The sequence below is a fragment of the Meles meles genome, chromosome 21 (assembly GCF_922984935.1).
Source record: "Meles meles chromosome 21, mMelMel3.1 paternal haplotype, whole genome shotgun sequence".
NCBI classification, from domain to species: domain Eukaryota; kingdom Metazoa; phylum Chordata; class Mammalia; order Carnivora; family Mustelidae; genus Meles; species Meles meles.
The window spans coordinates 32099764-32112982 of NC_060086.1; the positions used below are offsets into that span (position 1 = coordinate 32099764).

The following is a 13219-nucleotide window of genomic DNA, read 5'->3' on the forward strand; positions in this document are numbered from 1 at the left end:
AGAGAGGCAGGCAGAGAGAGAGGAGGAAGCAGGCTCCCTGCAGAGCAGAGAGCCCGATGCGGGGCTCAATCCCAGGACCCTGAGATCATGACCTGAGCCGAAGGCAGTGGCTTAATCCACTGAGCCACCCAGGCGCCCCTTGTTCCATAGCTTCTTACCCATAAAACAGCTTCCAGCTTATAAACTGGCCTGGAACACCTTCGCTGTCTTTTGTAGACAAAATTGGTTGCCCAGATTAATAATATGCTTTTTATTTCCGTCCTCATGACTATTTGGGAAGGGGTATAAAGAGCAAACAAAACGGGGGCAGGGATCTCCAGCCCTTGAGCAGTCGTTCATCTTGACCGTCTGCATTCTGTTGACTACATGTATTTGATCCCATACATAAAAGGACCTGTCCTCCAAGACAAATAACAGGAGAGAGAGGGAATGCCATCACCCAGAGAGTCAGTACGTGCCAAGGTCTGACAAGTATAAATAATCAAAGTGTTTGATTTGCAGATTCTCGGAATGGGCTCCAAACGTCTGTTGACCCTTACCCACAGGGCCCAGGTGAAGCGCTTTACTCAGGATTTACTAAAACTTCTCAAATCCCAAGCCAGCAAACAGGTCATTGTGAGGGAGTTCTCACAGGCTTATCATTGGTGAGTTGATGAGAAGGTTGGGAGGGCGGGGGGTCAAAAAAGAAAGAAAATAGTTCAGTACACTTTTTCTTCCCACAGATTTAAAATCATTATCCGATGTTTTCTGTTTAGCATATTTGAGGAAGACTTAAAAGTGAATTTAGCAAGTGATATTTCTGATTCTTTACCCACTTTCCTGCTTGAATTCTAGGTGTTTCTCAAAAGACTGGGATGTCACCGAATATGGTGTTTGTGAGTTGATCGATATTGTCTCAGAAATCCCAGACACAACGATCTGCTTGTCCCAACAAGATAATGAAATGGTGATTTGTATCCCCAAGAGAGGTATGTTGACCTAAATGTGCTGTTCGACAGTTGTGTATCCTAACACGAATCCTATGCCCTTTCCCCGCCTCCATGGTTCCTGAAGATTCTGTGGAAAGTGCATCGTGAGAACTATTGTGGTATGTTGGATCTGGGGTTCTTCAGAGCAGGTGCGGCCACTTGGCCAACAAGAAAAGCAAGCTAGTTTTTTTAGAATTCACTGTAGGGGAAAGAAAGGCATAAGCAGCACTTTCTTGAAATGCCGTCTTCAGCCTGTCTGTGGCTGTTGACACCACAATTATCCGGCTGAGAGACAGTTACCATGGCTGTTGCTTGTCTCCTCTCTTTAACTGAGCTACTTGACTGCACTCTTGAGAAAGAAAGAAGATCCAAGCAGATGTTTTGTCTTTCTCATTTTGGTCCTTCTGATTGAGCTCTGGGAGCTGAGATAAGTAAAGTTACGTGTACCTACTGCCATGTTCTCCCAGTATTATTAATCCGTGATTCCTAACCTGTGTTCCTGCAGAACACTCCTGTTCGTGAAATCATAATCCCTGAAAGCTTTTGGAGTGAGTCATGTCAATCTTCAGATTCTGATTTAAAAATTAATAGAAGCAAAAATTGCAGTTGAAGCTTTTTCTCCCCTGTACTTTTGATAAACTTTTATTTCCTGATACTCTGTCCTGCTAGCAATTTTAACCGAAGATTAGAAGACACAAAAAATGTCTGGCTTTTCAGAAATGCAACTTTATAGAAATAATTTCTAGGTTACTCTTTCAAGTACAGAGACTTGGAAGTATGTCGTGTGCATATATATGGGATAGGAGTGAGGGATGGAGAGCTAGAGAAAAGACACCTAGCTTTCAAGGCAAAACTACATGGGGGTGTGTGTATGTGTCTTTCGTAGTATACCATAGTAGTCTCCTGGCTTCCTGGTGCTGTGCCCTTGACTGAGTTTGAAAACCATTTTGCAGAGAGAGAACACGAACGTGTTTGTTTTAGGTTGCATGTGTTTGGAAGGCAGAGATGGTATCTCTTGTCATCTGCGCGTAGGACTAACACAGCAATCAGGTTTAACACAGATGAATGGAAGAAAACTGTGATTTGTTTTTTCTTTTTTAAGAGCGTACCCAGGATGAGATAGAAAGGACAAAACAGTTCTCCAAGGATGTTGTCGATTTGCTGCGGCATCAGCCGCACTTCCGGATGCCGTTTAACAAATTTATCCCCTCCTACCACCACCACTTTGGCCGGCAGTGCAAACTCGCATACTACGGGTTTACCAAACTACTTGAACTTTTTGAAGCCATACCTGATATTTTACAAGTGAGTGAAGAGATTCCAGTTATCCTTTTCTGAGCAATGTATGGGGGGGAATTTTTGTTTTCCGGGTCTGTTTTTCCTGGGAATAGGGAGTTAGGAAATAAGAGGGAAACCTTCAATATTTCGATCAGAGAAGCTATGTTGTTGGCTCAGTGCTTAGTATTTTTAGGTAAATGTGGGGTTTTAAACTTTAATAAAGAAAGGAGTTATTCTTTGAATTTGTTTCAGGGTAATTGTGAAAAAAAAAAGATTAAATAGTTTGATTTCTTAAATGGAATATTCTTCCATTCTTGCTAGACTTAAATCTCTCAGGTTGGCAGTGGGGGTGAGTCTATGAGGTGATGCGAATGCTTGGCTGTTAAGTGACGTTGAACCAGATTTCTGTTGTTGATTTTATTAGTATTAGTATTTTTTTTTAAAGATTTTATTTATTTATTTGACAGAGAGAGAGATCACAAGTAGGCAGAGAGGCAGGCAGAGAGAGAGGCAGAGAGAGAGGAGGAAGCAGGCTCCCTGCGGAGCAGAGAGCCCGATGCGGGGCTCGATCCCAGGACCCTGAGATCATGACCCGAGCCGAAGGCAGAGGCTTAGTCCACTGAGCTACCCAGGCGCCCCAGTATTAGTATTTTTGACCCTTAAAGTACTTTAAAATTTTTTCTCGTGTGTGATAAAGTACACATTACCTAGTTAACCCTTTTTTAAGTGTGCATTTCAGTGGTACTAAAATCTTGCAAAACTGAAGCTCTGTATCCACAGAAGAGCCCCAGAGTGCTTCTCGGTTACTAAGTGTATAAATGCCCTCGAATTCCGTGAACAATCCGAACTTGTTCACTGTTGCCTTCCTCCTCCCTGTGTGTTTTCCAAGGTATTGGAATGTGGAGAAGAAAAAATCCTCACTTTGACAGAGGTGGAACGAGTCAAAGCTCTGGCTGCCCAGTTTGTCAAACTCCTTCGGTCCCAGAAGGATAACTGCCTTATGATGACAGATCTGCTCACAGAATATGCTAAAACTTTCGGTTACACATTTCGTCTCCAAGACTACGATGTCAGTTCCATTTCGGCTTTAACACAGAAACTCTGCCATGTGGTAAAGGTGAGCAAATCTTTGTTTTTATGGATGAAAATGTGTGGCGGCAGCATCTTACCCGGGATGCTTACCTGTGCTTAGCATTTCCTTGTTCACCCCTGGCACTGGTCACCTCTTCACAGGAAGTGCTTTGTGTGCCATTAATGCATTACTAGGTAGTAGGAGAGGACTCTGGTTTGAAGAGTTTTGGTCTTGCTCTGGCGTGTTTCTTAGAGGCCTTGCGGAAGTAATGTCTCTTTGAGCTGAGGAGCTCTCTGTTTTATCCGAGGTGTTTCTTCTCAGGAGTATCGTTCTAAGCAGATTGTGGTCTCTGACGGTGTGGGGAGACTGTAATCACGGATTACAGCCCTTCCGGATTCTGACCCACTTGAGTAGATTTAGGAGCAGGCCCGGCTTACAACTGGAGAGGGTAACTTCCTCTTCCTGCAGGGGGCTGAGCTGACCCTCCCCATCCTAGGCAGAGCAGCTGGACAGTCTCAGGCTGCTTCCTGCACAGGACTGAGAAAACTCACTGTTAAGGAGGAAGCTGTGAAAGGGAAAATGTACCAAGTGGGGTCAGCACCAGTTCCAGATCTGGAAGGAATCCAGTTACGTACTGTGCGATTAAAAGGAGGAGAACCTTCACAGGAGACAGAGAAGGAGCTGCTGGAGAGCAGGAAGGACACTAGGAGTGTGGCCTGCTCCCAGTGCCGCCTGCTGGGAGGACGGGTGAGGGAGGGACTAAGTAATGTGACCTTCAGGCCTAGCTAATGGGGAGACTTAGTGTTGCTGGCCAGGACGGGGTTAGCGTCAGTGTGCAGGGACCAAAGAAGGGCACACGGACTGGGTTGAGGCAGGAGGACTAGGACACGACCGGAGTGACAGGTAATGCAGACAGCTTTTTGGCTTGTGTATTCGTGAGGGAGGAGAGTGCGAGCACCATGTGAGGAGACTACGGGATGGAGTGGGCCAGTGCGCTCTCTGGTAGCTGCTTCGCTCCCAGGTGGAGAGCCTTGAGCATGTGTGAGAGCCGCAGGGAAGGATCTGCTGGAGGAAGAGAAGTACACAAAATCGAGACAGGGCGGCAGGGTGGGGTTCCTGGGGAGGCAGGCCTGGGAATTGGCATTCCGCAGAAGGAGGCACAGCCCTGATACTGATACTGTGACTGAAGGGAGAGAATGTAGGGTGGCTGCAGTAGGTTTGGTGTTCCTCACTGGAAAGAAGAGGGAGGGACCGAAAGAGACCCGATTCAAGATTGAAGTGGCTGTCATGGTGCTTGGGACCTCAGGCGGGGGAGCCGGGAGTAGGGGGAGCTCCGCAGGACGGGGTTGGGACCCATAGCACTACTGTAGTGCTACCGCGGGGAGGGTCAGTGGCACCGGGCTGCTTTGTTGCAGGCACGGGGAAAGCAGGCAGTTGGCCTCAAGGCAGGAGTTTGCCAGACAGTGCAAAGAAAAGGCACAGGGACAAAGGAGTTTATGGAGTATGACCAGAAAGGCAATGAATTAATGGCCTGTCGTGCCAAGGTGAACAAAAGAGGGACGTGTGAAGAAGGGAGAGGACTTGAATTGGGAGGACTTGGGAGTCCCTGCAGGTGCAGCCAGAGAATAGGAAGAAGAGACAATCACTGGACTCTCTTTCTAGTCTCCCTGCCCCGGTGTCTGTGCCACACATTCTTTCACATGCGGTTTGCATGAGCTACTTGGAAAGTAGACAGTAGCTGTTAATCCCAAGTGTGACCTGGGAATGGGGTTCTGGAGTGGAATCAAGTAGGAGAGGATGTTCCTCGAGATGGGGTGGATGAGGAACGGAAAGGCCACGCGGTGGGGTAGTCCTCCTGGTTGCTCGGTCACCCAGTGTGCAAAGGCAGTGATGGGCTCCAGTCGATAGCAAGTCTAAGCCGTGAGCAGACACTTTGAAGAGCGAGGGCGAGTGAGTGGGGAGTTGGGGCGTCAGCAGTCAGGAGGGACCAGAGGGGTTCTGGTGTGCTGCCCTGGCTGCTGCTGCCTCTCTCGGGAGTCTCTGGGAAATGCTGATGCCCGGACTTCACCCCTGCCTCTGACATTCTGATGTAATAAGTCCCAGTGTGCTCGGAGCGTTGGCATTTTTAATAAGATCCCTAGTTGATTCTGTTGTGTAGCGTGGGTTCAGAATCGGGAGATGTCTCTAAGTAGCATCAAAAGGGTAACTTTTAATTTTTTTTCCTTGAAAGACTGGAGTTGTAGCAATGGTCTGGGCATCAGAGAAGATGGCTTGGATTCCCCTAGACTTGAATCTGTTGCTTGATTAAACCTTGTGTCTGCAGAGGAAATCTGTCATTGAAATAAATCTCCATGGATCTGTAACCACGATAAGTCGGGTGGAGGGTCTACCCACTAATCTCCTGCCTTGGCTCTGGGTGAGAATCTGTACCAGGGACTCACTGGGATTATGAACCCAGAGCCCCAGAGAGTACAAGCCTCTGATTACCCAGCGCTGACTGAGGCACTGAGACCTGTGGTCTTGGCTGGGAGACCAGACAACTGTAAACTTGGTTTGCCTCCCAGCACCTAAGCTCGTGCATACTGAGGCTCTGCCGGTTCTAAGTCCAGGGATGGCTCAGTTCAGCCTGTTCCTTGACCCAAGGCCTGCTGCTCTCAGTTAGCCCTTGCTTGTTTCTTTACCTGCTGTTTGTTCCCCCAGTGCCCACCTGTGTCTTTGCCAGAAGGCCCCCCTCCGACCCTGTATCTCCTCGAGAAGCAAGGGAAAGATATGTCGTCTGATAGGAAAATACCCTCTTGCTGGCTAGTGATGATGGACTAGAGGAGTGCGGGTGCCTTTAGAGTGGGCCTTCAGTCTGCTCTGGGCCACAGAGGTGGACTGAGTCGGTCTGCAGAGCAGCCCTGTGGACCGTCACCTGCAGTCCAGACTCCCCCCGACTAGAGCGCAGCAACCTCCAGTTCAGAGTCTTGGGCCCCTGCGTGTCGGCCGGGCAGTCTTACCTCCTGTAGGGGAGTGGAAGGAGTGCCGTAAGAGAGGGCTGGTATTGATGGCCGACTCTGATCGTGGACCAGCAGAAAGGGAGAGGACCGTTCCCGCTCCAGTGTCCCACAGCAGCTGGAGACAAACTCAGGCACTCACTTCTGTGTAGGAAAAGGGAGTAGAAGTTTTCCCTCTGTTAGTCTCCCTAGCCCAGAGGACAGTAGCTGAACCGGGTGGCTGTGGCCAGTGTGCCGCTCTCGAACTGGGAAACTCTGGGCCTCTTGTTCCTCCAGATTGCCGACATGGAGTCGGGCAAACAGATCCAGCTGATCAACCGCAAGTCCCTGCGCGCCCTCACTGCCCAGCTGCTGGTGTTGCTGATGTCTTGGGAAGGAGCTGCCCACCTTTCTGTCGATGAGCTCAAGAGACATTACGAAACCACCCACAGTGTTCCCCTCAACCCCTGTGAATATGGATTCATGACCTTGACCGAACTTCTGAAGAGTCTGCCCTACTTAGTGGAGGTACGAGTGTAAACGGTTCTGTAGAACCGTCTTCCTGAGGTCTGCTGAACTGCTCCGGGGTCACCTGATGGTCTGGCTTAGAGGCTGTAGAGTGGGGAAGGGGCAGTCAGCTGTTCTGTGGTTGAACATACGAGGCAGGGCAGGGGTGCAGGCACCTTGCCCAGTTGAGTGCCCAGGTAAGGGGGAAGCCCTGGCCTCCTGAGTCCTGAGCTGGGATGCTTTTGTGCTACACCAGGCTGCAGTTTGCTACTGGTCGCGCTTTCTGACGAGATGGATGGTGTGTGGGCAGGCTGGGGGGCTGTCATCAGGCAGACATGGGTCAGAAGGGAAGGCTGGTCACCCGGGTAGACTTTAAGAATAGCACTTAAGATGAGAAGAATCACGGAAGAATATTACAGATGTAGATAAGCACCCCCCCCCCAGTCAAATTAACAAAATTGACCCAAGAAGTGAAAAATTATACCAGCCGGGGCACCTGGGTGGCTCAGCCTGTTAAGCATCTGCCTCTGGCTCAGCTCAGGTCATGATCCCCGGGTCCTGGGATTGAGCCCCGCATCAGGCTCTCTACTCAGTGGGGAGTCTACTTCTCCCTTTACCCTTCTCCTGTGCTCGTGATCTCTCTCTCTCTGTCTCTCAAGTAGATAAAATATTTATTTGATGCAGAGAGGGAGAGCAAGCTGGGGCAGTGGCAGGCAGAGTGAGAGGAAGGAGCAGACTCCCCACTGAGCAGGGAGCCTGATGTTGGACTTGATCCCAGGACCCTGGGATCATGACCCGAGCTGAAGGCAGACACTTAACTGACTGAGTCCCCCAGGCGCCCCTAAATAAAACCTTTAAAAAAAATTTTGACTAGTTACCACAAAGGAGACTCTAAAATCATTGAAATTTTACCAATGAAAAAGACACCAGGACCAGAGAGGTTAACAGTTGGATTTTTAACTAACTTTGAAGAATAACTCGCAGCTTCCTAAAAACCATTTAGGCCATGTTAAAAGCAAAACATAAAGACAAAAGAAACAAAAGAACTTCACCACTTAATTTTATGAATCCAAAGCAACTTAAATACTGAAAACCTAACTAATACAGTCCTCCACAAGACAATGGTTCTAAATAGGGTATTAACCAGTAAAGTCTGGCAACGTGGGAAAAGTGCGTTCTCCCATTGTTACCATATAACCATATGATGGATAACTAAATAATTGAGAGATATTGATAGAAACTCTCTCCTTAGCCATACTCAGGCCAGGCTCCTGGGAGCCGCCTTCTAGACTAGACCACGACCTTGGATGTCTTGGTAATTTTCCATCCACCAACACCAACTCCTCCACCAGCTATAAATCTTCACTTCTCTTTGTTGGAGCCCAACTCCAAGAACTGAGGTTCTTTCCTTTTATTGGGGATAGTTCTTGAATAAAAACTGTTTTCCACCTTTACTGTCCAGCTCTGGTTTGTCCTCACAATATCACATCCAACTGGGACACCTGGGTGGCTCAATGTTGAGCGTTTGCCTTTGGTTCAGGTCAGGATCCCAGGGTCCTGGGATTGAGCTCCACATTGGGCTCCCTGCTCCGTGGGAAGCCTGCTTCTCCCTCTCCCACTCTCTCTGTTCCCTCTTTCGCTGTATCTCTGTCTGTCAAATAAATAAAATCTTTAAAAAAAAAAAACCAAAAAACCAGTATCACATCCAACATTTTGAAAACTCTGTTAATTATCTATTACGTGAACAGTGGTTCTAGGCAGCATGAACGGATAATCCAAGACAGGCTTTCCGTGGCTAGCTTGGGCTGGGGAATACCCCTTCCCTTGGAGATGATCAGCACACATTTAAGACTCTGGAAAGGTTTATGGTAAAGAAATCTGTTTACTTGAGGACAGAAGAGCTTTGGGGTTTCTTCCTCACTGCCCCACATCCTTTTTTTAAAGAAGACTAATGTCATCCTGCAGCACAGAGTTCCTGGGATCCCCACTTTGGGCGAGGGGGTTCGTTGGCTTCAGTCCCTGCTGTCTGATGCAGTCCTCTCACTCTGGGGGTTTGCCTCCCCTCCTTTTGTTTGAGACCCCACATCTGCCAGTTTCCTTCCTTTTTTAATTTTTTAATTTTCTCAGTGGGTTAAAGCCTCTGCCTTCGGCTCAGGTCGTGATCCCAGGGTTCTGGGATCGAGTCCCGCATCGGGCTCTCTGCTCCGCGGAGAGCCTGCTTCCTCCTCTCTCTCTGACTGTCTCCCTGCCTACTTGTGATTTCTGTCTGTCAAATAAATAAATAAAAATCTTTAAAAAAAAAAAAAAAATTTCTAAATTCTTAAAATTTCTTTTCAGTGTACCAGAATTCATTGTTTATGCACCACACCCAGTGCTCCATGCAATACGTGCCCTCCACAATACCCACCACCTGGCTCACCCAACTTCCCACACCCTGCTCCTTCAAAACCCTCAGATTGTTTTTCAGAGCCCACAGTCTCTCATGGTTCATCTCCCCTAACAGTCTCCCCCAACTCCCTTCTCCTCTCCTTTCTGACACGCTGTTTCCCCAGACCTCAGCCATCTGAGGCGAGAACTGTAGTTTGCTCTAAAGCAGCTCTTGCTGTGGGCCGAGATCCTTGAATGAGCGCCCCCCTCCTCCCAGGCTCAGTGGCCATTTTCAGGTTGATTTGGTGCCTTTTCACTCTCAGCAGGAATCTGGGACTTTTGGGTGGGGGCAAGACCAGTCACCCTGGAAGGTTTTTTTTTTTGTTTGTTTGTTTTTTTAAGATTTTAGTTATTTGCCAGAGAGAGTGAGCAAGAGAGGACAAGCAGGGGCAGAGGCAGAGGGAGAAGCAGACTCCCTGCTGAGCAGGGAGCCAGACACAGGGCTCCATCCCAGGACCCTGAGGTCATGACCTGAGCCGAAGGCAGACACTTAACCTGCTGAGACCCCTGCAGGTGCCCTGCTCTGGAAATCTCTAATGCTGCGTTTTTCTCTTGGACCAGGTTTTCACCAACGATAAGACAGAGGAGTGTGTGAGGCTTACGAGCCTGTACTTGTTTGCGAAGAACGTGCGCTCTTTACTGCATACGTACCACTACCAGCAGCTTTTTCTCCATGAGTTTTCCGTGGCCTATACCAAATACGTCGGAGAAACCCTGCAGCCCGAGACCTATGGCTGCAGCAGCGTGGAGGAGCTTTTGGGAGCAATCCCACAGGTGGGTGTTCCTGGAGCCTGGAGGGGGTCTTCCAGGAGAGCCCCAGGCTCTCCTGAACACAGTCAGCAAATGCTGCCAGAGGAATGACATGGCAGGCATTTTGAAAGACATACTGTTGGCATTAAAGGGATGATGCTAGCGTTTCTCCTAGGTTCTGCAAGCCTTTATTCAATGTGTATATGCCAGGTGAGTAAGTTGCAGCCCCTTTCCTCAGAAAGGTGTCAGGCGATGGAGAGTCAGGGCACCTGGCGGGTGATGAGGCAGTGTGATCAGCCATCTGTGGGTACCCCGAGGGGGGCCACTGGCAGGGCCCTGTCCAGGCTCGGGGTTAGTTCTAGAGCCCAGATGTCAGGGATTTATAGACGTGAACTATGTGACGAAGACGGGATGGTCTGGGCAGAGGGGATTGGAAAAGCAGATGCAAAGCAGTGACAAGTAGTGTGGAACATTGAGGACATCAAAAACCAGGCAGGGACCTACCAGTGCAGTGGGAGCTCACTTGGGGAGGGAGGAGAGAAGTGGAGAGCCTCGGGTTCATGTGTGAAAACCCAGTGTCAGTGCTGTGTCCAGGGTAGCAGGACGGGAGGAGGGAGCTTGGCGAGGACCCTGGACGTGGCCGGAGCCCAGGTGAGAGTGATAACGAGACTGAACCTGCGTGAAAGTATTGCAGGAGGCAGCGAAGGATCCAGGGCGGCTGAGATCCAGACTCGGTGCCGACACATGTGGGGGTGCTGGGAGCCGGGGCCTCCGCTGCCATTCCTGCTTCGCTGAGGAGGCGGAGCGAGGACTCTGTTTCAGGATTAAGACCAGGAGCTTAGTTTGAGGGGTCTGGAACGTCCCCATTAGTTCTCTTAGGGTATATTTAGTTTCTGGAGGAAATAGGAAGGACTCTTAACGTGAGAACTGTCTCCTTTAACAGACCAGAACTGGTGTTGGGGAGATGGTCTTTCTGAGAGCCCTAAAGAATATTTTTAAAGCTGAGTCTCATCATTTTTAGACTCCACGTTTTCTTACAAGGTGCATGTCTCTGCCAGTTTCTGTTACTTTAAAAGCTAAAGAAAGTATAGAAGAATTTTCCGTGACGTTAGTTTCTGACTTCTAAGATATCTAGGGTCAGCAGAACAGGTCCCGTTCTTCCTGGACTTAGGGCTTATTTCCCTTCCTTTTCCACTGCTTAACCAGTAGTATGTCTTGTGTGCAGGTGGTCTGGATAAAAGGACATGGTCATAAGAGAATTGTAGTGTTAAAAAATGACATGAAATGTAAGTAAGCACCCATACCCTCCCTGCTTCAGAAATCCCGGTTCTCCCACTGACTTTTCCCTCTGACGGCTGCTCTTGGTCCCCCAGGTCGGTTGAGTTCCCTCGGGCTTGCCCCCACCCATTCTGAAAACCAGCCCTTGGTCACAGAGCACATCTCGGTGGTGCCTGAATCTGGCACAGCTATGGAACTTGAACTTGGAGCAGGCAGTGACGGTAAGCAAGGAACAACACAGCCAAGCTTGTGAAATTCTTGGAGACCTGGTGGGGTGTGGGCTGGGGAGCGGGTGGGGGCAAGGACCACAGTGAGCGATCTTCGTATATTCTCCAAAGCAGTCTTGTGTTTGATTAGTAACAGAAAAACGAGCCTGCACTTTATAGCATTTTATGGTTCGGGTTCTGGAAGGGTGTTGACACCCCTGTAATGACAGTATGTCAGCCCAGTTCAGACTTAAGAGGAAAAGATTTTTCTAACATTTGCTAAAACAGTATTTTAAGACTGTTGCAAGCTCTGCTGCACCCAAGGAGGGAGATGGAAGTTAATTCTGAGTACAAGGATGGACAGGGATGTTTTAGTTAAGTTAAGGAGCAGAGCGGGGTTGGCAGGGGGCACATCACCAGGAGAAGACATCAGGGGTGGAGGACTGAGGGCCTTGGTCGGAGAGCGGGGGTGCGGAGTTCTCACAGAACTGACTTCCCAAGATACTTGCTAAGACTGGGCTCGGTAAGGACCAGACAGACATGGAAGGCCAAGCTCAAGGCCTCGTGGAGAAGAGGGCTCAAAGGACCAGGCTCAAGTTGGATGGAGAGAGTCTGTCACAGGGCCTCCCTGAGAAAGACTTGGTAATAGTGCATTAATAATACTCAAAACAACATCGATCCACTCAGATTTTTTGTGGAGCTTCCTCTGTAGGTAGAAATTGACTAGCTTGAGCTCTGTAGCAATTGTAACTTTACTGAAAACTTTTGATTCCATTGCTGCATATGAGACTTATATCTTTGTATGACTCTGTAAGTCGCGAATTGGAAGTGTTGCCGTGACCTTTGTGTGGAGGACACATTCCACGTTTTATAAAGCATGGGAATGGAACTCCCCGCCCTCAGCTGTCAGCACAGCCTGCAGGGAAGTTACCACCAGTTTCCGAATAAGGGACCCAAGTTCTGGGAGGTTAAAGAGCTTACCCAAGGGGCTCCTGCGTGGCTCAGTAGTTGGGTGTCTGACTTTAGTCCCAGAGTCATGGGATCGAGCCCTACATCATCAGGCTCCCTGCTCAGCGGGAAGCATGTTTATCCCACTCCCCCTGCTTGTGTTTCCTCTCTCACTGTGTCTTTCTCTGTCAAATAAATAAATAAAATCTTAAAAAAAAAAATCTTACCCAGGATCACTTAGTGAGGGAGTGACAGAACCGGGGTCTACATCTTAGCATTCAGAGCTTTTGCTCATTTTAACTACTTTATACCTCTTTTAAGGACTTATTTTCCCCTCCCGATTGTGGAGCCTTTTTTGGTGTTTGTGTGGCCCCTTGGGGCATTGCTATTTCTGAACACAAATCTGGAGAACCTGGCTTGTGGCACTTCATTTACCAAAGAGTGACCCAGACCTTTCCGTTATTGGCTTTGTTGTTGTTGTCCTCCTCATCGTTAACCTTGTGTTCTGGAGTACTTCCTGGCCTTTTTCATCTTGAAGGCTGAGAAAGAAAGCCTCAGGCACAGACTCGAGGTAGACTGCTGTCCTGAGTTGAGCCCCGGCCTGCCTTCTCTGTCCAGGGCCCCACCAGACAGAGCAGGAGCTTCTCCGCCTGACCAGTGACTCCCCTGTGGACCTTCTGTGTGCACCTGTCCCTTCGTGCCTGCCGTCCCCACAGCTGAGACCAGATCCTGTCGTCCTCCAGTCTGCTGATCTCATTCAGTTTGAGGAACACCCTCAGGAGTGTTCTGGTAGGATGTGCTGTGCGGTCG

At 48.9% G+C, this 13219-nt stretch overlaps 1 protein-coding gene across 7 annotated transcripts in view; it reads left to right on the forward strand.

Moving 5' to 3' along the window:
- The window catches only part of MARF1 (meiosis regulator and mRNA stability factor 1), a 39919-nt gene that overhangs the window by 22274 nt on the left and 4426 nt on the right, over positions 1–13219 (forward strand). For all 7 annotated transcript variants that reach the window (XM_045992825.1, XM_045992826.1, XM_045992829.1 and 4 more), the window contains 9 exons: positions 502–644; positions 835–968; positions 2071–2273; positions 3136–3363; positions 6591–6821; positions 9789–10001; positions 11203–11263; positions 11351–11476; positions 13028–13198. In XM_045992825.1, the coding sequence (XP_045848781.1) occupies positions 502–644; positions 835–968; positions 2071–2273; positions 3136–3363; positions 6591–6821; positions 9789–10001; positions 11203–11263; positions 11351–11476; positions 13028–13198 (1510 nt within the window). The remainder of the gene's footprint in view (positions 1–501; positions 645–834; positions 969–2070; positions 2274–3135; positions 3364–6590; positions 6822–9788; positions 10002–11202; positions 11264–11350; positions 11477–13027; positions 13199–13219) is intronic.